Source organism: Pseudomicrostroma glucosiphilum (genome assembly GCF_003144135.1).
Source record: "Pseudomicrostroma glucosiphilum strain MCA 4718 unplaced genomic scaffold BCV69scaffold_10, whole genome shotgun sequence".
Classification (NCBI taxonomy): Eukaryota; Fungi; Basidiomycota; class Exobasidiomycetes; order Microstromatales; family Microstromataceae; genus Microstroma; species Microstroma glucosiphilum.
Window position 1 is genome coordinate 614,789 of NW_020289922.1, and position 23,585 is coordinate 638,373.

The 23,585-nt window shown below is 56.4% G+C and overlaps 8 protein-coding genes across 8 annotated transcripts; 4 read left to right on the forward strand and 4 right to left on the reverse strand.

The window, feature by feature from the left end:
• Positions 1-6: 6 nt before the first annotated feature.
• On the forward strand, positions 7-1,216 carry BCV69DRAFT_36229 (putative 3-hydroxybutyryl-CoA dehydrogenase). Its single transcript, XM_025495221.1, has 2 exons — positions 7-1,004; positions 1,112-1,216. The coding sequence occupies exons 1-2, from the start codon at positions 76-78 to the stop codon at positions 1,116-1,118; spliced, it is 936 nt and encodes a 311-aa protein (XP_025347017.1). The 5' UTR covers positions 7-75; the 3' UTR covers positions 1,119-1,216.
• A 711-nt stretch (positions 1,217-1,927) lies between these two features.
• BCV69DRAFT_313596 (hypothetical protein) lies at positions 1,928-3,202 on the reverse strand (the record flags this gene model as incomplete). The annotated part of the gene is made up of 4 exons (XM_025495041.1): positions 1,928-2,658; positions 2,777-2,886; positions 2,969-3,033; positions 3,125-3,202. The coding sequence occupies 4 exons, from the start codon at positions 3,200-3,202 to the stop codon at positions 1,928-1,930; spliced, it is 984 nt and encodes a 327-aa protein (XP_025347018.1).
• Positions 3,203-4,255: 1,053 nt separating this feature from the next.
• BCV69DRAFT_250686 (P-loop containing nucleoside triphosphate hydrolase protein) lies at positions 4,256-8,658 on the reverse strand (the record flags this gene model as incomplete). Its single annotated transcript, XM_025490391.1, has 3 exons — positions 4,256-4,470; positions 4,548-7,796; positions 8,451-8,658. Coding segments are annotated over 3 exons (3,672 nt in total), but the record flags the coding sequence as incomplete, so codon positions are not given.
• Positions 8,659-8,907: 249 nt separating this feature from the next.
• Positions 8,908-10,764, forward strand: BCV69DRAFT_283961 (hypothetical protein). Its single transcript, XM_025492878.1, has 2 exons — positions 8,908-9,230; positions 9,318-10,764. The coding sequence occupies exons 1-2, from the start codon at positions 9,008-9,010 to the stop codon at positions 10,688-10,690; spliced, it is 1,596 nt and encodes a 531-aa protein (XP_025347020.1). The 5' UTR covers positions 8,908-9,007; the 3' UTR covers positions 10,691-10,764.
• Positions 10,765-10,904: 140 nt separating this feature from the next.
• BCV69DRAFT_283962 (hypothetical protein) lies at positions 10,905-11,264 on the reverse strand. Its single transcript, XM_025492879.1, has one exon. The coding sequence runs from the start codon at positions 11,240-11,242 to the stop codon at positions 10,925-10,927; it is 318 nt and encodes a 105-aa protein (XP_025347021.1). The 5' UTR covers positions 11,243-11,264; the 3' UTR covers positions 10,905-10,924.
• Positions 11,265-14,920: 3,656 nt separating this feature from the next.
• Positions 14,921-15,321, reverse strand: BCV69DRAFT_36277 (hypothetical protein). The gene has a single exon (XM_025495222.1). The coding sequence runs from the start codon at positions 15,204-15,206 to the stop codon at positions 14,985-14,987; it is 222 nt and encodes a 73-aa protein (XP_025347022.1). The 5' UTR covers positions 15,207-15,321; the 3' UTR covers positions 14,921-14,984.
• A 1,681-nt stretch (positions 15,322-17,002) lies between these two features.
• BCV69DRAFT_283966 (hypothetical protein) lies at positions 17,003-19,171 on the forward strand. The gene is made up of 2 exons (XM_025492880.1): positions 17,003-18,603; positions 18,703-19,171. The coding sequence occupies exons 1-2, from the start codon at positions 17,010-17,012 to the stop codon at positions 19,104-19,106; spliced, it is 1,998 nt and encodes a 665-aa protein (XP_025347023.1). The 5' UTR covers positions 17,003-17,009; the 3' UTR covers positions 19,107-19,171.
• Positions 19,172-19,388: 217 nt separating this feature from the next.
• Positions 19,389-23,054, forward strand: BCV69DRAFT_283967 (hypothetical protein). Its single transcript, XM_025492881.1, has 3 exons — positions 19,389-20,538; positions 20,623-21,268; positions 21,431-23,054. Exons 1-3 carry the CDS (start codon positions 19,734-19,736, stop codon positions 22,863-22,865), a joined length of 2,886 nt encoding a protein of 961 aa, XP_025347024.1. The 5' UTR covers positions 19,389-19,733; the 3' UTR covers positions 22,866-23,054.
• Positions 23,055-23,585: the final 531 nt, after the last annotated feature.

Genomic DNA, 23,585 nt, shown 5'->3' on the forward strand with positions numbered 1-23,585 from the left:
CGTCTACCTTCAACGGCGAGGTCATTCCTTCCGCAGATCAGTCCCACAGCTTGTACCATCTCCTCATCCGCAGCCATGTCCTCCCTCTCCAGCCCCATCAAGCGCCTGGCAGTCATAGGCGCCGGTCAAATGGGCACCGGAATCGCCTACGTCTCTGCCCTCCGCGCACGCTGCACCTCTGTAACCCTCGTCGATTCTTCCCCTCAGCAACTCTCAAAGGGCAGCGAATTCCTCGAATCACTCCTTCAAAAAGACCTCAAGAAGGGGAAGATTCGAGAAGAGGAGGCCAAGCATGCAAGAGGAGCTTGGAAGACCGTAGGGAGTATTGATGAGCTGAAGCAGACACATCCTGGTGCAGCTGGCGGGGAAGAAGGTTTAGACATGGTCATCGAAGCGGCCACGGAGAAGCTTCCCGTGAAACAATCCCTCTTCTCCTCCCTCTCTCGCGCCTTTCCCGATCCCCAAACCATACTCGCAACAAATACGAGCAGTATCTCCATTAGCAAAATCGCAGCAAGCGCAGTACTCCCCTCTGAGGAACTCGCAAAAAGTCGGAGCGCCTCACGCGTTGTAGGTCTGCACTGGATGAACCCAGTCCCCGTCTTGCCACTCGTGGAGATCATTCCTGCTCTTCAGACAAGCGAAGAGACTCTTCAACGTGCTCGCCATTTTGCAGAGGTGTGCGGAAAGACCCTCGTGCACTCCAAGGACTCGCCGGGATTCATCGCTAATCGTCTCCTGATGCCGTACATAAATGAAGCCATCATTTGTCTTGACGAGGGAGTGGCTTCAAAGGAGGACATCGACACGACGATGCACCTCGCAATGGGTCATCCGATGGGACCTCTCAAGTTGGCCGATTTCATTGGATTGGATACCTGCTTGAGCATCATGATGACGCTGCACGAGGAGACGGGTGACTCAAAATACAGACCGGCAGTACTATTGGGAAGGATGGTGGATGCGGGATGGGTCGGAAAGAAGGGAGGAAAGGGATTTTATGAGTGAGTATAAGCTGGAGCGGCCCTGCCCTGCCTGGCCTGTCCGTTGAGATCCCTTCGAGCTGGTATTGACTGCACTCTTCTCGTCTGCTCTGCCTTCTGTCGAACAGCTATTGAGCGAGGCTGGTTTCCCGCAACTCCAATCATCCAGCTGCATCGACATGCCATGACTCGGCCTCTTCCTCTGCAAGGCCAAGCCCTACCGTCAGAATCTCCCGCTAGGCCTCTTCACAAATCTCCTTGGGATCGGACACTCAGACCGGCTCTCGGCGCCCTTTCGCTAGCAAAGCGAAGCGAGCAGTGAAGCTCTGCCATGGGGACATTCCGAATCATGATCACAATCACATCTGCCGGTCGCTGGCTACAGATTCGGCAGTATCGCAGACGATGTAGACCCACTGCGCCACTAGCTGCGCAAGAGTGCAATCACCATCAGATCGGATGTTGGTCGCTTATTAGCTCAATCAAGATGCAGGCAGGCGATGAGGACGAGATTCAAGTTGTGTAGAGAAGACGAAGTAGGTATTGTGATACAGTAGTACCCCTCTTTTACAGTATTCCCTTTGTCGACTATGCTGGAACACTTTACATCTTACTGGAATGACTGCTCGGTCAACAGTGCCCAGCTTGCGTAGCGCGATTTAATGGGAAAGCAGTGTGACATCGCTTGGAGATGAAGCAGTTGAGCACTCGAGCCCAGATCTTCGTCGTCTTGCATGAGAGAGCCTTGTTCGATTGCTGAGATGCGGAGCAGTGGTCGAAGCACCTCTGCAGCACGCATGTCCAGTCTTCGACGCCGACCTGATCTGCGCAGGTATGACTTGGAGGCGGCGACGTTGGCCGCGTATGCTGCCAGTCGATCGGGCAATGTGCAGACGGCGTCGCTCTGGGGAGCCCTTCTAGACCATCTTGGGCTCGTATTCCTCTCACAGGTACGCGATCCTCCGCAGCTGGTCCCGAGAAGCTTCGCCGTTGTCGGCAGAGGTATATCTGGAGTCCGTCGAAGGTCCCGCGGGAGCGAAGAGGAGCCATCTAACGTCCTCGAGTCGTCCCCAGACCTTGCTGGTGATACCGAGGGGCCAGCGTCGGCGCCAGGTTGCCAGATCCATGACGCGGTCCTTCCCACCTGCCTTCATAAAGCCAACGAGCGCCTGCGTAGCCATGGCTCCCTGTGGCCAGTGCTCGATGGCTTCGGGGTCTATCGCGGACCCTTCCTCCCACTCCTCCAGCCACGCACGTTCCTCTTCAGCCTTCTGTGCATCCTCTGAGCCAGCCTTGCGCAGTCCAGCATCCAGTCGCCGGAGATAAGAACGCTCCAGCGCAGTACATGGGCTGTCATGACTGAGCTTGGCTGTCTTAGAGGCGTGCTGATCCTTGACGCTCTGGCATGCGAAGAGACTGAGCACCAGGAGCCGCCCAGTGAGCTGGGCTTGAGGAGAACCACGATGGAATCGCTCTCTTTGCGCAGAATCCATCTGCTGCCTGCTGCCTGCTGCCTGTGTACTCGTCGACTGGACTGTCTGCGCGCCAGCGATCGAGCAGCCGTCGACGACGAGTGTCCCTATGGTTCCCAGACAGCACGAGAAGTAGCATGACTTTATCGAATGCTTGCTCAGTCGCTGCTCTTGATGGTGGAAGCTCTTTTTGCAGTCAGAGCCTGTGTGATGAGCGGTTAAGTGCATGTTGGTGAGCTGAGAGTGGTGGGGATCGGAACGAAGTCAGCTTCGACTGATGAGTAGTGGGTCTGGGACAGGAGTCGGTGTGTTGCTACTCACTCAGTATCTGGTGCACAGATTGGCGTACGCTTGTACGGGTATAAGTCCTCCTAATGACTGTTACAGAGTGAAGTCCTATGTCAAGTGATGGAGAGTAGACCTTGGTAGAACTGGAGGAGGGCCGGAAGGGGTTCAGATGATGTTAGTGTAAGGTCGCGACACAGTACGACGATGATGCTCGTAGGTACTCACTGCTTCGATACCCCAGTCCTTCTTAGCAAGAGAAGTGACGATGTCCAGAGAGTGTCGACAGAGTCCTGCGAAGAGAGCGACAAGGGAGGAACAGTCAGCCACGATCCAATGCTCGTCGATGGTTGAAGTCGTCAACGCAGCGTGGGGTGTACTCACCGTGTCCTGGTCCAATGGACCTCGAAAAGAAGTAGAGTGAGCGAGCTCTTGCGCCAGTAGAGGTACTAGTGACAACATAGGCTCACAAGGTGTGGTGTATGAAAGGGGTAAGTGACGGCAGGTAGCGGTGAGACGAGGAGTGATGGATAAGGAGGACAGAGGGGAAAAGAGGGTCAAGCGCCAAACAGCGTGGTTATATACCTCACAAGATTATGCTCCAGCAAACGAACAATGGACGCTGGCATTGCTCTTGCTCTTGCTCTTGCTCCTGCCCTGAACCCGGAGACATTGCGCTCGGGTCCCGTTCGAGGGACGATGCCCTTTCCAGGGCGATCGCGATCGCGATCGCGAGAGCGTCTACGGCCCTGAGCGTGCCTGCCTGTGCCTTATGCCCTGAGCCCTGAAACCTGTGCCCTGCGCAGGGTGGTGCAGGTGGTACCTTCTTGTCCTCGAAGCGCTTCAATACTGTACAGCACCGCACGGCACAATCCTCGGTAGTCAGGTACCGTACTGTACCTCAGTGGCCAGGTGTGCCTCACTGGGAGTCGGGTGTGCCTGTGAGTAAGCGGTACCTCGGCGTCAGGCTTGCTTGGGAGCAATAGATGCCCCACCACCACCACCACGATCGAGTGGTCGCAAGGTCGATGCTCCGGCAGCAGAGCCCTCGATCGTGTTGCTCACTCTCTCTGGTAGAAAGCGCTGGTGACCGGTTCGCAATGAAGGTAGGCTGTGAAAGGCTGTAAATACTTATTGGGATGAGCGAGCGGCTGCGCGAATACTGTACATGCCGGGTGATAATCTAGTGCACAAGTCATACCTATCTTCGACCTCGTCCGTCTCCTTCTCACCTCATTGAGGAGAAACATCAGTCACTCATGTAGGGAGCGCCATCTCGCGCCTCTTTCCGCGCCCCTTCTCACTCCTGGTACAGCATACTCTTCCCCTGTCCAGGCATCATTCCATCCGGATTTCCACGCAGAGAAATCTCACGCAGTCGCTCCAAGTCGGCACGTAGCGAAGGCGGGAGCTGCTCGCTGGAAGAGTCTTCGACTTCGATTTGTTGGGTGGCTGTGCGTGGGGAGGGGCAAGTGAGAGAAAGGCAAAAAGCGGCAAAAAGCGGAGACAGGTGTGTCAATTTCTGGTGGCATAGTGGACCATCTTGAGGGAAGCGCTCCACTCACATCGTACAGGCAAAGCCTCCTCAATCGTGTGCGCCACACTGTCCTGTCCATCGAGCACGTTGCTTGCATGACCTCGCTCATTCTGTAGTGGCAGATCGGGTGATAGAGGTTCCAGACCGATGAGACCACGTAGCACGCCGAGTGCTCCGACTTTAGATGTCACCTCTGAGAACGTGCAAAGAGGAACAAGAGAGTTTGTCAGATCGGGCCTCACGTCATGCGATCTCTCTTTCCCCACTTACGATTCGCATGTGCACATGTCTGACTAGTCACACAGCCCGGGCACCCCTCTGTGCAAGCACATGCCTCAATAACAGCCACTGCGATGCGTATCAGCCCATCCAGATGGCTAAAGGCCTTTTCGCAAACTCCTCCATTCTGTCCCGGCATATCGTAAAAGATCAGTCGAGCCGGTCGCTTCCTCGTTGTAGCTTTGCTCTTCTGGTACTCTCGCTCGGCAATCTTGCATTCGGTGCGCACGTCGCCTGCGAGGGAGACGACGAACATGGGTGTTAGAGAGAGGAGGGCGTGCTCCGCTGCGTGAATAGCCGCAGCGACATTGATCTGCTTTTCTGCCAGCAGGGCAATAAGCCAATTGGGTACATCTAGCCAGAATCCCTTTGTGTGTCGCACAAAAGGTGGGCAGTCCACATCTACTGCATCGAGGATGTTAGCGCGCTTGTCCACCTTGAAGTAGCCCCAAACGTGCGTGGTGATGGTAACTTTGCCAAAGTAGGCCTTGGAAGTCGTATTGCGCAGTGCACGGATACGGTGCGTCTCCATTGCGTCTGTATCTGTATGGTCTCGCGGACGAGTGTGGAAATTGACATCGGCTTGGATCATCTTGGCGATGCGCGTATCGTGAGAGATCTCTTTACAGATATAGGAGGAGCCCTGATGCATGAAGACGGCACCTTCAAAGGCTTCAAAGATGGCTCGGTCGATTTCTACCTCTTCCATGATGCGTGGCCCGTCCCGTCGGCCAGGCGTGACATCGATGTAGCAGTATGTCACCTGTCGAGCGCCTCGGATGGCTACCTCCTTGGATGGGTTGGGACGCAGCTCGTTCCGACAGTGGAAGAAGCCATCGTCATCAGCTACCAACCTCGTGCGACAGAGCTCCTGTAGATGGTCGCCAAAGAACGGCAGATCGTCTACGGGATGAATCGGCATCTCCTCGGCTGCGCATTGCAGGTGAGCTTCAAGCACGAAATCATTGTTCAAGTCAACGGAAAGCGCTGCATCTGGCTGATTGAAGACGTCCTCCGGGAAACGAGCATAGTGCTGGTCCATTGGGAAAGGGTCGCAGCAGAGGACCGTCAGCGAATCCTTCAATCGACGACCGGCTCGCCCAGACTGTTGGCGGAGCGAGGAAATCGAATAGGGAAACCCAAGCATGATGACTGCATCCAACGAGCCAATGTCGATACCAAGCTCGAGCGCACTCGTGGCGACGATACCGAGCAGAGATCCCTTCCACATGTCCTGCTCGATCTGACGACGATCCTCTGGTGAGTATCCGGAGCGGTAGGACATGACCTTGTCGACGATGTCGTGGCGGTGTTCGATCAGCAGGTCCTTTCTGATCTGAGCAATGACAATCTCGCACGTCCTCCTGACTTTCGTGAAGATGATCGTCCTCACGCCCCGCTCGACCAGATGGCGGAAGATCTTAGAGACTTCAGCGTAGGCAGAGACCCTGCCTTGCTTCGGATCCTTCTCATCCATCAAAGGTGGGTTCCAGATCAGCCACTCCTTCTTGCCGTGAGGCGAGCCGTCTTCGGTAATGACTTCGACGTCTTGAATTCCGAAGAGAGTCTGCATGTGCTCTTTTGGATTCGCCACGGTAGCTGAGCAGGAGATGAACTGGATGCGCCGATTGCCAAGCGCAGTGCAGATCCTCCGTAGTCTCCTCATGATTAGAGAGACGTGTGCGCCAAAGAGGCCATTGTAGGTGTGTAATTCGTCGACCACGACAAATCTCAGCGATCTGAGGAATCGCCGCCAATTGTGCTCATTGGGCAAGATAGACTGGTGCAGCATATCTGGATTTGTGAAGATGATATTTGCATTCTCTCGAATGTCCACTCTCAAAGAGCGGTCAGTGTCTCCATCGTACGTGGCAACCTTCACCTCGGTCTCGTCCAGCGTCTCATGCTCGCAGATAAGATCTTGCAAAGATCGCTTCTGATCCTGTGCGAGGGCCTTGGTGGGAAAAATAAACAAGGCTGTAGCTGTGCGATCTTCTTCGAGGGCACGTATGATCGGTACCTGGTATATCAGCGACTTGCCGGATGAAGTGGAGGTCGAGACGATGACATTCAAGCCCTCATCAAGGGCATTCAGGGCCTCAGCCTGGTGAGTGTAGAACTCTTCAATCTTGCGTGTGGACCAAAGAGCATTCACCAGCTCTTGACTGAGAGCAAAAGTAAGTCCATCGTACTTGGGCTGCCGATCAGGGAAAGTCTTCCTACCTCCAGGCACCACCTGGTCTACCCACCACGGGGCGGCCTTCATTTCCTCGATGACTTCGCTGATTTCCGGCCGCTGATCTGGGTTGTTCATCAGATACTCCAGTCGAATCTTCTTCTTCTGCGGCGTCTCGCCAAGCATTGGCCTCTCGGCAGTCTGAGGATTGATAGGTACGTGGTCGTTGGCAGCGGAGATGAGCAAATCGACGGCGTCTTCTCCTTTGGCTTGACAGGCAGCGAGAAGTTCGCAGACTGCCGTCTCGAACTTCAAATTGCGCTTGTCGATGAGTCGCTTCATTGACGAAGCCGAGGGTAGACTGTTGAGAGGCGGGTTGTGTGTAGGACCTCTCTTGATGGCGGAGGGCTTCTTCTGCGGACCTCTTCGCATACCTGGTCGACCTCTCGCTGTGGCTTTCGGTCCTTGAAGCGTCCCATCGTTGAACTCGAACAGCAAAACGTAGTCGTCCCGCCGGCGTTTGCCAGACGCTGCTGCCTTGGAGCTCTGTTGCAGGGACGCTACAGATGGCAAGAGCTCTCCCGCTTCCTGGATGGCTGGACCTGAGAGTCCTTCGGAAGTCGTACCTGCACTGTTCATCTCGAGAGGCGGTGGCTCCGAAGCCTGAGTAGTGCTAGCTATAGCGCCGTTCCACGCCTCCCTGCCTTCATCGAGACCGATCAACCGCGCAGCCTCCTCGAATGCCCAGTCAGTGTCTGCCCGCTTGGCCATCGCTTTTCGCCGACCCTCGCTCATGTTGTTCCCGCCATCGAGGTGGACCTCGAGCATGTCCGTCTCGACGTAGGCGAAATTGATGAGGTCCGGAAGGAGCGACTTGAGCTGGGCGATATGGTGTACCTCTAGCTCACGCTTGATGAGCGTCTCTACGCTGGAACGCATGGTATCGAATGTTGTTGCTAGGTGCTTGCGGGCAGAGCAAAAGGCATAGACGGTATTGAGAGCTCGAAAGACTTCTTCTAAGCGCTCAAAAGGCTCTGGCCAGGGTAGCTCTGTCCGAGAGGGGACTTTCCATGGCATGTCCGAGGAATCGCCGGCGGCAGGTGTTGCGCTCTGCTCCCGAGACGGGCCTGGGGAAGGCAGTACATTGGTACTGTCTCCGAGCTGCGTCTCTTCTGTCTGTCCTCTGAAGAAGAGGGGTTCAACATCTCCAGTGGTAGCTCGCAACCGATCGAACACAGATGGAGGCGTGGCCTGTGACTGCTGCACTGGTGGCGGAGGAGAAGGAGTCCGCGGGGGTGGGGGTGCAGGTGCGCAGTTGGATGTGCTTGCCAGAGCGCCATTGGCAGTGATGACTGGCTTGACGTCTTCCTCGTCTGACTCGTCCTTGATGGTAATGACCTCCTGTGGCGGTGTGCCATCATCAGGATCTGCCTTGACAGTAGCGCCAGGACGCTGAGAGCGCTTGCCATCATTGTCAACGTCGATGACTTCGGCTCCCACCTCTTTTTTGATCCTAGCTGCCCTCTTCTCTCTCTGTTCGATGCGCCGCTGTACTGCCTTGTCCTCCTCGATGCGCCTCTGCTCTGCTTCTTCCTGGGCAGCTCTAGTCTTCTCTACCTCGAGGCGGCGCAGACGTTCGAATGCGCCGACAGTGCGGTTGGCTGCTATCCGCCTTCGTACGTCTGAAGGTACCAGGAGTACTCGATCTGCTGCGTCACTTCGATCAAGGGATGGAGAGGAAGTCGAGGAGGGCGAGGAAGGGGAGCCATTGGCATGAGGCTGAGGTGGAGGGGTGGTAGGGCGCGGACGGGTAGAGGAGGAAGGACCTGCTGCTGTCTCTCGAGCTCGATGGGGGCGGCGTGTGGCTGGCATGGCCGGGGGGGTGATGAGGGGCGTGTGCACGGTCGCCGCAGCCGATGGGCGTGAGTAGACTGCTTGCTGCTTGCTGGTGTTCACTGTTGGTGCATGGTGAGGGAGGCAGTGGTGGAGTGGCTGCCTGTCTTGGTCAGCGTCGATGCTGCTGCATAGACTACCCAGCCTCTCCACTCGCTGCACGTCTCATCTGCGCCTCGCGTCTACTTCCGTGTAAATTGAAGCGGAGTTGCAAATTGGATTTCCCAGTTCCGTCCCTTTTTCTCTCGGCGGGAAGAGAAGAAACCTTGCAAGGCGCGAAGAGGGAAAGGGCAGCGACGACGACGACGACTGTACATACCATCAAAGAGCATCTGACAATCCTCATCCGCTACATCGTCCTCTTGCGGCAGCATCTACAGCCATGGCAGACCCATCATCATCATCAGCATCACCGTCGAAGAAGAAGAGGAGCGGAGATGCCGACGGCAGCAAGTCAAGCAAGAAGAGCAAAAAGGGCGAGGATTCATCAGGACCTAGTGGCAGCGGAAGCAGCGCCAGTCAGCCCACAAAGGGCGAGGTGGTGTTGAAGTTCAAGGATCATAAAGGAGCAGAGACGGGCGGCTACGAGGTGCAAGCCTTGCTGGGTGAGTGGAGTCAAGTACGTCTGGGTGTCTGAGCCATGGTCTTTTGTACTCACTCCTGCCTTCTCCTGCATTGATCCCTGCTCGCAGTCGACTCTCCTTCTTTCCAGCCGCCTTCATCCATGAACCTCTTCCACCTGCCCTCATCCTCATCCTCATCATCCGCACCACCGCAGCTCAAGAACTCTCTCCTGCTGGGCACTCGCCCTGCCAATACATCCAACATCGCCATCGAATCCAATAATTGGGACATGGAGGGCTGCCTCTCCCCCGAAGACATCGCTCAGGCAAAGGGCTACTCGGGCTCCTACCTCGCCGCTATCTACGACCCTGCAACTCAGGAAGTGACACTCCATCCTGCTCCTCTGCTCACCCTTGCGCGGAGTATCATCCCCAGTGGTGGACAGTCTGCAAGGATCCAGGGAGGTGCTACCTTTGCTGCTGCCAGGAGAGATCTGGGTGAGGCATTTGGTAACCGCAAGCAGAAGTTGGCATTGAGGAATGCAGATCGTATGAAGGTAGATACGACTGGTATGGATGGGGGAATCCTTCAGGGTGTGACAGAGGCCATTGGGGACAGTAAATTCGACGTGGACGCCCTGCACGCATCTCAGGGTGCGGACAGCTCGCAGCCCACTGCTGCAAACCTCGCCTCTAGGCCCATCCCCACTCCCCACCTCGAGGCAACTTCCCCAGAGGATGTCTACCCCCTCTCTGAGCTCTTCCCACGCGATATCAGCTCCAACATCTACGCCAATCCCTACATGCACGCCTCGGACGTGTCTGGTGTGCATAAGCTCCTACCACTGGCAAGCAACAAGTCCAACTGGCTCGCAAGCAGGATATGGAACCGTGTCCTCTCCTCACAGCGTGCTAGTGGGGAGGCAACCTCCTCTGGCGCTTCAGGCATCCTCAAGACGTCGGCTTCCCACCAGAAGCAGCAGCTGCGCCTCGTGCTATACATTGCCTACCTCTGGGCGTTGCGCTCCCTCGCCGCGAGCAACAGGAAGATCCTCAATGACCGTAAGGGTCTAAAGGAGAAGCTGAAGCTCACCTCCCCCACGGCAGAAGCGTCCAGCGAAGCACTCCTAGACGCACTCCTCGCTGCGTTCTGCAGTAGGGATCGAGCGAGGAAGACGTGGGTGCTGACGCCCTTTGGCGAGACGAAGCTCCTGGCAACCCTCCTCGCCCTCTGTCTCCACGTCGATGGCTTTGTCCTCGAGATTGAAGTCCTCGCAGCAGAAATCGGAATGAGTCCCAATAGACTCAAGGAGGTGGCCAAGAGTCTGGGATGCACAACGAGGTATAGGCAGGGACTTGGGGCGGATTTGGAAAATGCAGGGCAGCAGCAGCAGGTGGAAGGAGGAGGAGGAGGAAAGGGAAAAGCAAAGAAGGTCATGGTACTCAAGTGTCCGGTGAAGCTGCCGGATGGAAGTCGTGGTGGACCACCTGCTCGCAAGTAAGACTGTGAGACAAGGTGTATTCGTCTTATTGTTGCTGAGCGGTCAATGACTATACTATGAGATGATTTGACGAGCAAGCGCTGATATCCAGTACCATCTGACTATGCCAAGAGAGAAGATCCGCGACCCTTGGCCTGTCCACCGTGACTAGTCTCGTTCAACGAGATTCTTGACGCCCGCATTCCTGCCCAGTCACCCCTGCACAGTATCAAAGGCACTACCCACCTCGAGCTCCTACTCTTCCTCCTCTTCCTCCAGCACGATACTCATAGCCAGCCCTTGCCTCTTCGAGAACGACTCCGCCTCGCTCAAGCGGGCTTGGGAGAAAACGTCAGTGTCTTCCTCGTCCTCGTTCCCGCCTTTGATGTCGCTCCCTTCTTCTTCTTGTCCTTCTTCCTCATAATGGTTGACTTGATTCGCGGCATCGCAGACACCCTCTTGAGGCTCTTCATAGGAGAGGGAACGCCCCGAATTTGCTCTAGTGTTGGCGTTGGCCTGTTTGCCAGAGGTCTGGCCACCTGTGCCAAAAGCAGGACGTAGAGGCGGAGGCATGGGGAAGAGATGGATTGTTAGGGCTGCGTCCTTTCTCTTTGGCTGCGAAGAAGATTTGGGTAGAACCGAATTATAGTTCTCAAATGAAAAAAGCTCTTGTGCAGGCTTGAGACTTCTGCTTGACTGACGGTGTGCACTGTCTCTCGGGCTGACCCCCGAGCAAAGGCCAAGGAGCAGCGGGCTCACCTGCCCAGCTTCCAATCCTCGTTTGTTACGAACCACGCTTGCCCCGCCTCGACGATCGAGACTTGCTGCCGGCGTCACAACGGCAATCGCTGTCGACTTCATGTTCGTTACAGATGACCACTTTGGTGCGTGTCCCACGTTGCGATCAAACCCCAGGGAGGCTTGCGTCGGCGTGGGTGTACGACTCTCGTCCTGCTCTTCGTCTACAGACGCTTGATCGGCAATCTCCCTTATCAAGCCACTCTCTGCAAGGAAGCGATTGAGAGATATGACACTGCCGTCCGACTGCTTGCCGACAGGGTCCTCCGACGCGGAGGTGCGCTGTGTTCCTTGTATACCTAGAGAGGCAACGGTGCACTTGCCGGTACCGGCCCCAATGATCACGGTGGCAGACTTGGGGTTGACATCTGCATTGGGACGTGTGTACTCTTTACTTTCGTACCACCTCCTCTTGACTTTGCCCACTTCAAGTCTTGCTGAGGAAGCCACTGCAGTCCCATTCGAGGGAACTTTGCTACTGGATGACAGGCTGCTCAGGCTCATACGAGTCCCAGAGGCTCTGGTACGCTTCGCCCTGTCTTCGGAGTGGATCTTGACAGGAAGCTGAGGCGTCCACGGTACTTCACAGCCGGTGGCTATGGGCCGCATGAGACCTCCCTGCATGGAGCCAGAGGGACTGACATGATTAGCATCTGGTGCAGCCGACGGTTTTGACACCCGTAACGGCACCTGGCCCACGGTCGTCGAGTCCCTTTGCAAGTCTGCAAGGCCAGTTGTGGTCTTCTTTTGTAGAGTCGACAGTAGCCTCAATCTGGTGGGACTTCCTGGCAGACGAGGCAACAGGGATGACAGAAGTGACTTTGCCTCAGTTCTGCCAGCTCCAGGGTTCTGTTGCTGCTGCTTAGAATCTGCGAAGGTCTCATTGCTGATTTCAGGAGGTCTGCAGTCTACGTCTGAATCGTTTTTTGTACCCATTGCGTGAACCGCCTGGGCTTCATGACGACTGCGTGGTTGCGGGGTAGTGCTTTGACATCTGTCGTAAAGATGCGGTTCGCTCGATCTTGCAAGCCTCTGGGACTGCTCCATCCACTCTGCAAGGATGTAATGGTTGTCGTCTACCGGCACTGCCTCAATTGCAGAGGCTTGCATGGCTTTGTACATGCCCATCAAGTCGAGCACATCGTAGGTGGTCGTACTTCTCGATCGCGGCGCTACACGAAGATCTTCAGCCTCGTTGACAACATCCTCTCCGCTGCCAACTTCGTATGTCCCGCAAGTGAGCTGATCATGGTAATCAAGCTGCGCCGGAGCCGAGTGCCAGGCGATCTGGGACGTATACACGTCTGTCTGAGCGCCGGGGCGCTCTTCACCGTCATCTGCCGATCCGATAGACTCGCCACTTCCTTCGTCTGAAGAGCTCGAGTCAGACCTGACACTGCTCCTGGAGCGCCTGTTGGAAGAAGTGACGCTGCTTGTCATGTCCAGCCAATTGTACCTGCTGGACTCCGCGGATGGGCTTCCTTGCTCGTCATAAGCGGCTGTGCTGAGCAAGCTCATCAAGGAAGCGTTGTCATGCTGTAGTAAGAAGGCAGGCATAAAAGCGTTGTGAGGTACGACACCGGTGGTTGCCGGTGGAAGGTTGAGAGGAGAGATGCTGTTGCTGGCAGCAATGGAGAGCACCGATGCAGATGGTACCCTCAGACTGTTGCAAGATTCTGGATAGCCCGATGAAAGGGTCTCGCTGCTTCCCCTGCTACTGCTACTATCTGTGCCTTCGTTGATATCTGTCGTTGTAGGCTCGAGATCGTCCCTTCGTCTGGATCCGGTAAATGCACGGTCTCTGAGCCTAGAAGTGCGGCTTGGATCAGCCTCATCACCGTCTGAACTGCCGTCTCGGGTCATATGAAAGCCCCCCGTCTCATCTCCAGAATACGTCCAGGGCGCACGAAGCAGCTCCTCGCCGTGTTGTTCCAAAGCAGAGCTGCTCCAACTCGAGCTTGACCATCGAGATGGTGGCGCTGCCTCAGAACATGCAGGTCGAATACGAGCCTGTCGGTGGCTCTGATAGGTGTGCTGGTGATGCCCTTGTGCTGCCCGCAATCGCTGCAGTTGCGTAGCGCCCCCCTCTTCTCTAGTGGTGTGCGAGCGAGCTCCTTGTAACAACGAAGCTGAGCTGGACTCGTTATGGCCATTTGTCAACCCCTCAGCTGAGATCCACCAAAATTCCACTGGAGACTCGAAGACTCTCCGAGAATCTTGTCTCAGTGGACCGGGCTGCTGGACATTGCTGCTTTGCCTGGAAACAGTAGCCGGGTGGCCGAATGAATACGATGTTAGAGGAATGGATTGTAGCAGGTCTTGCGCCACTGCTGTGCTCCCGCCTGCGGTGCCATTGTGCGTACTGAGTGTGCTGTCATGACTAGCTCCGCCTGTGGGCACATGAAGGTGGACCGGCTGGAGAAGGATTTGTCCTGGCGCTCTGAGTCGAGCACTCATTTCCCTGCGAGAGACGTCTTACAGCGCTGATCGGAAGGACTGAGGCTTGCGCTATTGATTGAAGACTGCTGATAGGTTTCGACCTGACAGAAGATGCCTTGCAGTAACCTGCTCGCTGGCCGAGTAAAAGATCTATGACGCAGCACAGCCAGGCGACCAAGTGTGAGGCAAAGAGACGATACAGAGCCTACGTCGAATACTCTGCCGATACTGATGAGGGAGTTGAGGTGCCCGTGTACCTACTTGAAGGGAGCGTGATAGCATCTCGGAATTAGCGGAGGATAACAAGGGAGCAATGGTCGATCGTGAGGGGTGGCACACATCGCAGTGGTGATCACCTTGACGCCCACCCGGGCCGCCGAGGATTGCGGTTGCGATTGCGACGATAGGGTCCATGGCTGAGGCATACGTCCGGACACATGCCTTGTGACCGTAACCTCCGCAAGGTAGCAATGGTCCCTCTTATATACATCCGCCCTGCATACATTGCGTGCCTGGCTCCATCCAGACCGGACGAACACAAGTCTCTGGCGGGGCGCCTTCGTTAAAAATGCTGTGTTGCGCTCGTTCATATCACACGGATTCCGGGCGTCTGTTCGGAGCCGACCTTGGAGAAGTTGAGAAGCTGGGAGGTGCATACCTCAAATCGGCTAGACAAGGCGGATCTAGACGGCAGTCAATCGAGATGCTCGCCAGTGAGCCTGAAGCATCGACCTTGTCTGTATCGCTGGCACTACGGCCGTCAGATCAAAGGTTAGAAAAAGAACCACCGGCGAGATTCCATCTTTTGTTTGTACCCATACGATGGCCTCTGTCATCTGCACCTGGCACTGTCACCGTTGCATCGGAGAAATTTGCAGACAAGGTCTCATTGGATGCCTCGCCTCTGCCATGCTACGATAACGATCCCTTGTTGATATCGTCTCCTTGAGTGCCTCACCTCTGCCATTTCCACGATAACGATGGCTCCCTTTGTCCTGGCTGCCATCGCGCCCGCTGCACTCCATTCGCGCGATCTGCGGGAGCGGCATTTACGCCACAGGGCTCGACCCTCATAGACCTAAGAATCCTCCGAGGTCGCCACACGGAGCAATCTGCCTCGGGAAATACAGACCATGTCTCGGACATTTGCGCTCGGACAGCATCGGGCAGAACATGATCGTTCCGAGGCAGGGCCCGTATGGCACCAATGCCTGTGCCGGTAGCACGCCATTGATACCGAAGCGTGACCCGGCACAATGGTATAGCAGCTCCTCCTGTACCCTAACTCCGCCCGGCCCATAAACCTTTGTCCGGTGCCATGAGCCAACAATAGCCACACACTGCTCTCACGACGGCAAGCGAGCCAGATGCTGCTCTGCCAATGAAGTCGGCGCCCCGTCAAAGCATACAGAAGCCGATCTCATGTAGCATGACCGTGCGGCAGGCACGGCAGCACCACGGTGGGCAGCACTTACACAACAATGGAGGCATATCAGGACAAGAGTTCGGCGTCTCCAGGGACGTGCTGCGATGGCGAAGAGTATATGGGGCACCGAGAATTGGCGAATGCTCGCCGAGACAGCGCCACCTGTTGTTTTCCCTAGTCGTTCCACATTCTCGTATGCCCTTTTGCTTGTCAGCTGGCTGCTCGCAAACACAGCCTTTGCCCCTCGTGAGTCAACATTTGCGTAGATCAAGTGCCCTACGCAACGCTGACGATGCCTTCTATGGACCCGATTCTCACACCTCTGAGTAGTCTCAATTATTCTCCAGTCATACAGCACAAGATTCCTTTACTCATTGCTCCTCATGACCCAAAATCTTCCTCGATCATCTGGCATGAACCCGTCCCCTTCCGCCTGCTCCCGTAGAAACACAGAGTCTATGGTCGACGGTCAAACAGCATGCGACAGACCGCAAGACAGCCTCCTCTTGCACCGCAGGAAGCTGCCCACTGCTCCGGAAGCCAATCAGTCGGGTCCACTCCCTCGTCTGCTCCCGCTCCAGCCACTGAGCTTGCATGTCCCCGATCAAGGGTCATACGCTTCGGCAGCTGGCCGATCTCCGACCAGGCAAACAAGCCCTGTCGTCTGGACGCCCACTGTCGATCAGGACGGGGACGATGTACCATACTCTCCCGAAGACTGGGACGTGGTGTCATCACGATCACCACAGCAACACATGCAGACATCAGCCCGCTCCGGCCACAGTGTCAAGAAGAGCGCTAAACTGCTGGGAATCTCACCTTTGGACGCTCTTCATCAATTTGCCGCTGGACCCCATTCTCCTTCCACGCCCTCATCTGCTTCTTCGAGGTCGACCATGCAGACGTCTTTACCTGACTTCCCTTGCCAACGCGAAGACCTCACCCGTCATCGTATGCTCCACGATTCGGCTCAGAAGCAGTCTTCATCTCCTCGTTCTCTTACCTTCTCCTTGTCGAGACGGAAGCCTTTCAAAGCAAGGGATTTTGTTTTGACCTCTCTCTTCAAGCCGGCTAAGCCCAACAGCCTCTTGCAAACGAGTTCTTCTACCTCTCCGTCCGCCTCTAGAGCCCAAGCGCTGCTGGGCTCCGATCTAGAGTTGGATCTGGGACATATCCGCGATCCGATGATCCCAGCTGCCTGCATCCACTCCTTCAAATTCGATGATACGCAGGAGTGGGAGAGGCTCATTCTGACACCCGGTAGCTACGTGACAGTAGTTGACCCCTCTCTTGCTACCGGAGGAAAGAAGACGGACGATGCCTGGTTCCTGAAGCTGTCTGGCATTGCGCTGAGGAGGGCTGCGAAGGGCGGAAAGAGTGACTCTATCCTCGAAGTCGATGTAAACAATGATCGATCGGCTGGGACTGACGAAGGTCATCATGCAGAATGGCTCGTGCAGCTGAGGAGCATGGATGAGCTGAGATTGTGGCAGGTCACGATACAAGTGAGTTGTTTGTGCGAAGTGTAGGGTGTGAAGGGCAGAAATTTGGGTGCTGACCTTCCTTGTCCCTCTTGACATTCTTGCACAGACGCTCATTCGGACGCTAGCTAAGGCAGAACAACGATTCCGCCGAGGCGGAGACGCTTCTCTTGCCCCCTACGACTCGTCACCGTATATGCCCAAGAGGACGCCAAGCAGAGCGCCTAATCCTACACTCCCTGTCAGACATCAGACTCTCTCGCCCGCCTTCCAAGCACCGTACGGACAGCCAGGCCAGGCTACAGGCGTTAAAGGCCAGGAAAACAGCCCATCTGACGGCACGCTGCGTATTCCCGGGAACAACGTTTTTTCACGAGGGTCTGCCCGTGCAGATGTAGAGCAGATGCGGCCGACCAGACCATCAAGACCGAGCACGCAAGATTCATTGCATTCTACCAGCAGCGGCACCTCAGCATCATCCTTCCAATCCTTGGTACGCGCGCGTTCAGCTTCGATATGTCGCGAGAGGTCTTGCGATTTGGGGGGCTACAAGCAAGATTCGCCACAGTCTTTGAATAGGGAAGATGCCCTAGCAGCTCAAGTCGACGTCGGAATCAGTCTCAGTGAGGGCGATTCGTCTCTAGAGAGCTTGAGGCTGGCCATTGGAGCTGGGCGACAGATATCGCTGCTGCGCACGGGCTTTTCCCCAGATGCAGCCTGGACCGACAGTCCAGACATTGCGAGCGATCCTACTCAACAGCCGTTCTCGTATAACTTTTCGCAAAGAGAATCTTCGACTATGGTGCGCAAGGCCCTCACGCAACGGCCGGAGAAGCTCAAGTTGCCTCACAGCTGGGCAATGGCGACCGGCTCTTCAAGCCCCAGCAGCGCACGTTCCAGAGGTAGCAGTCAAGCTACCTCGCCATTCTCTCTCGCTAGTGTCAGAGCTTCTATGGCGAGCCTGCCTCCAGCGCCCCCTCCCCCATCCGGCGCTTTACCTCCCCTACCTTCAACACCGTCACGAGGTCCATCAAAGGGGAGACATACCCTTTCACCGGGCCCCAATGCCTCGACTCCACTAATCAGACGCACTCCCTCCAGTGACGGGCGGCCGACTCTACTGCCGCCCGCCGTCCTTGTATCACCAGACCGCGGTACGACAGCGAAGCCATTCTTCCCTTCTTCCACATGGACAGCTGATCCTACACCTCCGGCAGCTGCCGTTTCTGTTGCTCTCACCGCCAGTCCAGCTTCTCTCAGTTCTCTCGACTCCGCACTCGACAGACACGGAGAGCAGACCGATGCCAACACGATCTTCTCTTCCATTCCTTTCCCTGCGCCAGCGACGCCAAGAACGGAAGCCAGGTCAAGCAGCCCAGAAGCGCCTTCGACGCCGTCGGATGGGACGCTGACAGTCTACTCGCCCAGCACGCCCGCTACCTCTCCTTGGGGTTCTGCCGGGCGGACAGGCTCAAGGTGGAGCAATGCATCTCGCACCGGCCCTTGGAGTAACTGGGAAGAGGGTGCAGCCGCCAAGAAGCGGGAGTCCGTCGCAAGTAAAGTCAACATCGATGCCAATGGACGACCCATCAGCACCAAGCAGACTACTGCCAGCGTGCAGCTTGCGTTGCTTACTCAAGCTCAAGAGGTCGATCCCTGTGCGTCTCCAACCATTCTCTCGAAGAAAGCTGGGTCTGCCAGCTTCCGTGCAGATCGCCATTGCATCAAGGCCGACACTTCGGGCCAGATCGATGGTGGACCTCTGCACCGTGTCACTCCAACTTTGATGCCTGGCTTAGCAAGCCAAAATGGCGAAGGAGTCAGAAACCCGCTCCAGCGCTCCGTGAAGCTGAGCACGTCTACATCTACGTCGTCCCGGGTCAACTCGCCTCTGGTCTCTGATATGTGCGGGAATCCCTCGACATCATCCAGGTTGAGCTCTTCGGCCGGTGACACTGCCCCTCTGAATCTCACTTCTCGCCGTCAGCCGTTGTGGGGCCAGGGTATGCCAGTAGAGTACAGCACGCCGGGAGGCGAGAGCAGTTTGGAGGGACTGAGGATTGACGTGAACACACTGCTTGACAGTGGACTCATGGCAGCGCGAGGAGGAAGTAAGGACCACACAGCCGTGCAGAGCGTGGCCGTTAGTCTTCATGGCTCACGAAGGCCTCTTCAGGTAGATGCGACGCCAACGCGGCAGGAGAGGTGCGACGAAGCGACGAGCGAAAGTACGTCTTCCCTTGACCTTGCTTTTCCCACCCCACCTCCACGGCTGGACTCGTCGCCCATTTGAATGTGACGCCCTTTTGATAGGACCAGCCAGCTCTTGCACTTCACCGCTTCTACTTGCAGAGGTATACGAGTGTGTACACCGTGCAATGTCCATCCCTGCGTCTGATGGCCGTACTCGTGGAGCGCGCTGCGTGATCCCTCTGTTCCAGTTCCGTTGCGTGTGGAGATCCAACTCCGCTCCGTCCGCGCTTGGATGGGTGCGTGGGCCAAATGGCGCCGCCCGCCAGGCGTGGCCTCGAGGGAAGGGCGGCCGGGACCTTTCCTTGGTGCCTTTGCCGCCGATGCTCCTTCGCTTGCGTAGCATACATCCCTTCCATCTCTCTCAATCACCACCTCCCTCCTTCTGCTCGCTGCCTACACGTCGCTCTCAAAGTCGTCTACTGTTGCTTTGCTGAGCTCTGTGTGCTGCTGCCGATCCCAGCTTCCCACGTTGCAGCTCTGCTCTCCCGTATCTCCTCATCCACTTACCTCTTAAATAGCTTCGCCTCACCCTCCCCGGACATCCAACCCCTGCGCTGTTCATACTCATCGGAGCACGCCGTGAGCCTATTTGACGACCGTTGAAGCTCGGCGCCATCACAGAAGCAGGCATTCAGCCATTCACAAGGCCCGCTTCAACTGCCTTGCAATGACGAGCAGGACGCAAGCTTCTGCTCCCGCAAGCGAACCCTCAACGGACAATCTCGCAGCCACTGCTCAGCTCGCCTCCACCGACGTTACTCCTCAGCCAGACTCTGCAAACGCTGAGGGTGATTCAACTATGGAAGCTGAGCCACAAGCTACCAGCAACGCTGATGCTGTGCAAGAGGAGCCGTCCGCAGAGGAAGCCTCCGCTGCTGCAGACCTCAACGAAGGTGAGGAATCATCGGGCAAAGACGTCAGTCCAACCCAAGAGACGCCTTCTAATGGGCGCAAGACGTCGGGCAATTCGTCGCGGAAGTCATCACAGGGACCCAAGGGTCAGACCAGGTCAAGATCCAAGAGCGCCAAGGCTTCCTCCAGCCGGGGTGATGACGGCGAGGAAGGAGGCGTAGCTTCCGAGGTGAGGACAGAGTCACCTTCCGCTCAAGGTCAAGATGTCGGCGCTGGAGCGCAGGAAGAGGCACCAGTAGCTGTGTCTATGAGCAGGAGGCAACGCTCTTCCTCTTCTTCCGTCAAGGCTCTGGCTGGCCTCGGCCTGGCTCATCTCGGCGATGGAGATGATGCTAGCCTAGCCCCCAGAAGAACACGGCGCGCTGCTGCGACTTCACCTTCTGCAGCCGGCAACACTCTCAAGAAGGAAGAAGAAGGCGCAGCTGAGGATGATGTTCCCGCAGATGGCCAGGAGCGAGATGATGCCAAGGCGGAAGGAGTCGAGGACTATGATGAAGAGGCAGATGGGGATGCAGATGGAGATATTGAGGGCGTGACGAGGTGTGTCTGCGGAAGCGAAGGTGAGTACCTGCTTTAGAGGAACACCGATACCAGTGAAGCGATGCCGAAGACTAATATCCTCACTGCCCCCCTTGTCCTCACAGACGAGAATGTGGGTCTGATGATCCAGTGCGAGACCTGCAAATGTTGGCAACACTGCGTTTGCATGGGCATGCACACAGAAGAAGACTGCCCCGATGTCTACTACTGCGAGCAATGTAAGCCTGAGCTGCATATTCCTCTGCTCCGAGCTCTCGGACTTCTCCCTCCAGCTGCCAAAGGACACAAGAAATCGAGTAAAAACAGCAAGCAGGCAAGCAGAGAGAGCATGAAAGAGCTCATGCAGGCAAGGGACGCGGTAGCCCTATTGGCCCAGCAGAATGCTCAACGCCGACGAGAAGGACAAGAAGTAGTAGTTGCCCATCCGACTGCCAACACGGGAAAGAGAGTCGGAGAAGCCCGGCGGAATACGTCTGAGTCTGCTCAGGATCAAGAGAGCAGAAGCAATCGAGGCAACTCCGATGTACCCGCCAGTCCACGGGGTGGCCCGCCTGGCGCCGACAGACGGAGTCCGAAGAGGAGGTCCACAATGAATTCTCGCGACTCTGGATACGGGTGGGAGCCAATCCCGCCAGGGCTGCTGAACGAGGACGAGGTCTGGGATGATGTGAGGCCCAAGAAGGAAGACGAAGAAGGCAGCTCTTCTGGTCGCAAGAGGAAACGGACTGGCGGAAGTAGACGAGACGAAGAGTGAGTGCTTTGCCATTGAGACGCGAGAGCAACGGCGAAGCGACTCAATATCGAGCCGTTACGCCCGCGAGGCACGACCCCGCTTCGACGACCCCAATGTCCTGATGACTGATTCCACCCAATCTTCTTTTCTTGTTCCCGGGAATGTTTCCGCCATCACAGACAATCTCCTTCTCCAGCCGTCTCACCTCCAATGGGTCCTGCTGAGCTCGCAAAGCGTAGACGGATGTCAGGCAGCGCTACCGCTTCCTCCAATGCGCTCAATATCGGCAGCAACGCCAGCAGAGGCGAAGGAAGGCGGCGTTCTCCGAGCGATGCGGCCGAGGCTGCCATTGCTTCGGTCTCGTCGCAAGGTACAGCCGCTTATGTCGCCGGCAGCGGCAAGAAAGTTGGGACTGGCAATGGCGGCGCAGCAGCAAAGGCAGGCGATAAGAAGCTTCGAGACGACTCCATCACTGCATCTTCTGCTCCAGCTCCCAAGGCTAAGCAACCGAACCAATACACATACCGCAAAGAGAGGCTGGCCAATGGAGGCACCGCAAATGTCGCCAACGCTGGGAATGGAATCGCCTCAGCCGGTCGTACCGTATCTCCTACGCCTTCACCGAGCAAGAGCGGCCGGAGAGGAGCAGCTGCACTGCGTGAAGGCAGCACTATGGGCTCGCGGACATCTACACCCGCTCCAGGAGATGTGCGTGTCACAGGCAACTCAAGAAATAGCAATCTCCCGGGCGGCGCTTGGGGTCTGCCTGAGCATCTCTCCCACCTCGTCAATCTCCTTCCTACATCTCAGCCAGAGCCATTGACACTGCATCTCCCGTCCACAAAAGGACTGTCAAATCCGCGGTCCGGTGCTGCAAAGGACCACCACGCAGAAAGCTCGTCCTCCAGCCGCCCTTCGCCCCACCCCTTCACAATCGTCGACATCTCTGAGCCTCCAACAAAGGTGCGGTGGCCGCCGAAGAGGATGACGATGGGCGAGATGCGGAAGCGGGTGAGAAACATTAGCGAGTATGTGACCAACAAGCAATTAGAGGCAGTCGAGCGGGGCAAGAGGATGAAGGATTTGGGCATCGAGATTCTGGGTCCAGCTTCCGATCTGCAAGTGCCAGGAGGAGCAGATGGCGAGATGGGCGGAGCAGCAGGAGCTGATTCATCGGATGCAATGGAAGGCGTCGAGGCCAGCAATGGAGCGCTTGAGGCAACAACAGGCTCACATGCGGCTGCAGACAAGGAGCGGATACCTCTCTCGATGAAGCTCATGGACGAGCTCACAAGAGAACTCATTGCCTTTCAGCAGAAATTCGGCGTGCCGCCTGGATCAATGGCCGTGCTAGGCGCTGGTCTGAGCAGCTTTGCCAGTGGGGCCGGAGGAGCTCTCATGACGGCCGCGAGCACTACGGTGCCAGAGGCGAATGCAGAGATAGCAGGAGGTCAAGGGTCGGATGGCGCTGCTGCTACTGCTACTGCTTCAAAGGCTAATGGTGCCGTCGGACCAAGTGGCGGGCAGCAGCAGGATACAGCCGCTCTTGCCCTCAGCCCCGATATGGCTGCAGCAGTCGTCGCAACGGCTGGCGAGGAGGGCGTGACTGCTTAGCCCTTGATCCTTTGGCCCGTTGGTGAATGCCGACCGGTGCGATTGGTTTCCTCGTCTCCAGAATATCTCTGTGTCACACCTTGTAATGTAGACGGACTTGCTCCTTTTCTCCTCCCTAACGCTGAGTGTCGTTCTTGTCCTCTCCGCATCCTCCGTGCGTTGTTGCAAATGAATCTGATTTTACTTAAGAAGGAGTGCACGCCAGTCACAAGAGGTCAACGAGCTCTGAATCTTACAGCACACTCTCGCTTTGATGTTTTGCAGACATCTGAGCACCATCGTTGTCGCTGTGGCGTCTCGTCCCGAAGCACTACGTATACGCAGGTAGCGAATCAATAGCACAGATAGGGTGGGTGCATGCTTAGCAGTCTCACCTTTGTGCTGTGGATGACTGACCTTTTGAGATTGCAATTTGCTGATGTGAGATGATTGCGGTGAGGTACAAGTGTGCAGATGTGGTGCATCGGCTGGCAACAGTCAATGCAGCCAGACAGGGACCAGTCATTGCCGTGCTGTTGCACAGCAGGGTGAACTCGTTACAGTCGAGGAGACGTGGTGCAGCAATCAAGCGACCTCAAGTGGTACCGACGTGCGCGCCGCCTCGTAGGAGCGCTTGAGGTGTGCTGCTAGTGCTGCGTCCGAGAGGCGGGGACTACAGCGGCTGCACAGCTTGGCCCAAGCGATCGAGCTGCTTCCGGGATAAACGACTCAAATCTTTGC

What these genes read in the sequence shown, in the direction of transcription:
- BCV69DRAFT_283967 (XM_025492881.1), top strand. Translation starts at nt 19,734, where the DNA reads ATGACGAGCAGGACGCAAGCTTCTGCTCCCGCAAGCGAACCCTCAACG. An exon ending in GTGTGTCTGCGGAAGCGAAG is followed by an intron (nt 20,539 to 20,622) that starts GTGAGTACCTGC and finishes TTGTCCTCACAG; the next exon opens with ACGAGAATGTGGGTCTGATG. An exon ending in GGAAGTAGACGAGACGAAGA is followed by an intron (nt 21,269 to 21,430) that starts GTGAGTGCTTTG and finishes CCGCCATCACAG; the next exon opens with ACAATCTCCTTCTCCAGCCG.
- BCV69DRAFT_283961 (XM_025492878.1), top strand. Translation starts at nt 9,008, where the DNA reads ATGGCAGACCCATCATCATCATCAGCATCACCGTCGAAGAAGAAGAGG. An exon ending in CGAGGTGCAAGCCTTGCTGG is followed by an intron (nt 9,231 to 9,317) that starts GTGAGTGGAGTC and finishes CCCTGCTCGCAG; the next exon opens with TCGACTCTCCTTCTTTCCAG.
- BCV69DRAFT_283966 (XM_025492880.1), top strand. Translation starts at nt 17,010, where the DNA reads ATGCCCAAGAGGACGCCAAGCAGAGCGCCTAATCCTACACTCCCTGTC. An exon ending in TGTCACTCCAACTTTGATGC is followed by an intron (nt 18,604 to 18,702) that starts CTGGCTTAGCAA and finishes GGGTCAACTCGC; the next exon opens with CTCTGGTCTCTGATATGTGC.
- BCV69DRAFT_283962 (XM_025492879.1), bottom strand. Translation starts at nt 11,242, where the DNA reads ATGCCTCCGCCTCTACGTCCTGCTTTTGGCACAGGTGGCCAGACCTCT.
- BCV69DRAFT_36277 (XM_025495222.1), bottom strand. Translation starts at nt 15,206, where the DNA reads ATGGGCCGGGCGGAGTTAGGGTACAGGAGGAGCTGCTATACCATTGTG.
- BCV69DRAFT_36229 (XM_025495221.1), top strand. Translation starts at nt 76, where the DNA reads ATGTCCTCCCTCTCCAGCCCCATCAAGCGCCTGGCAGTCATAGGCGCC.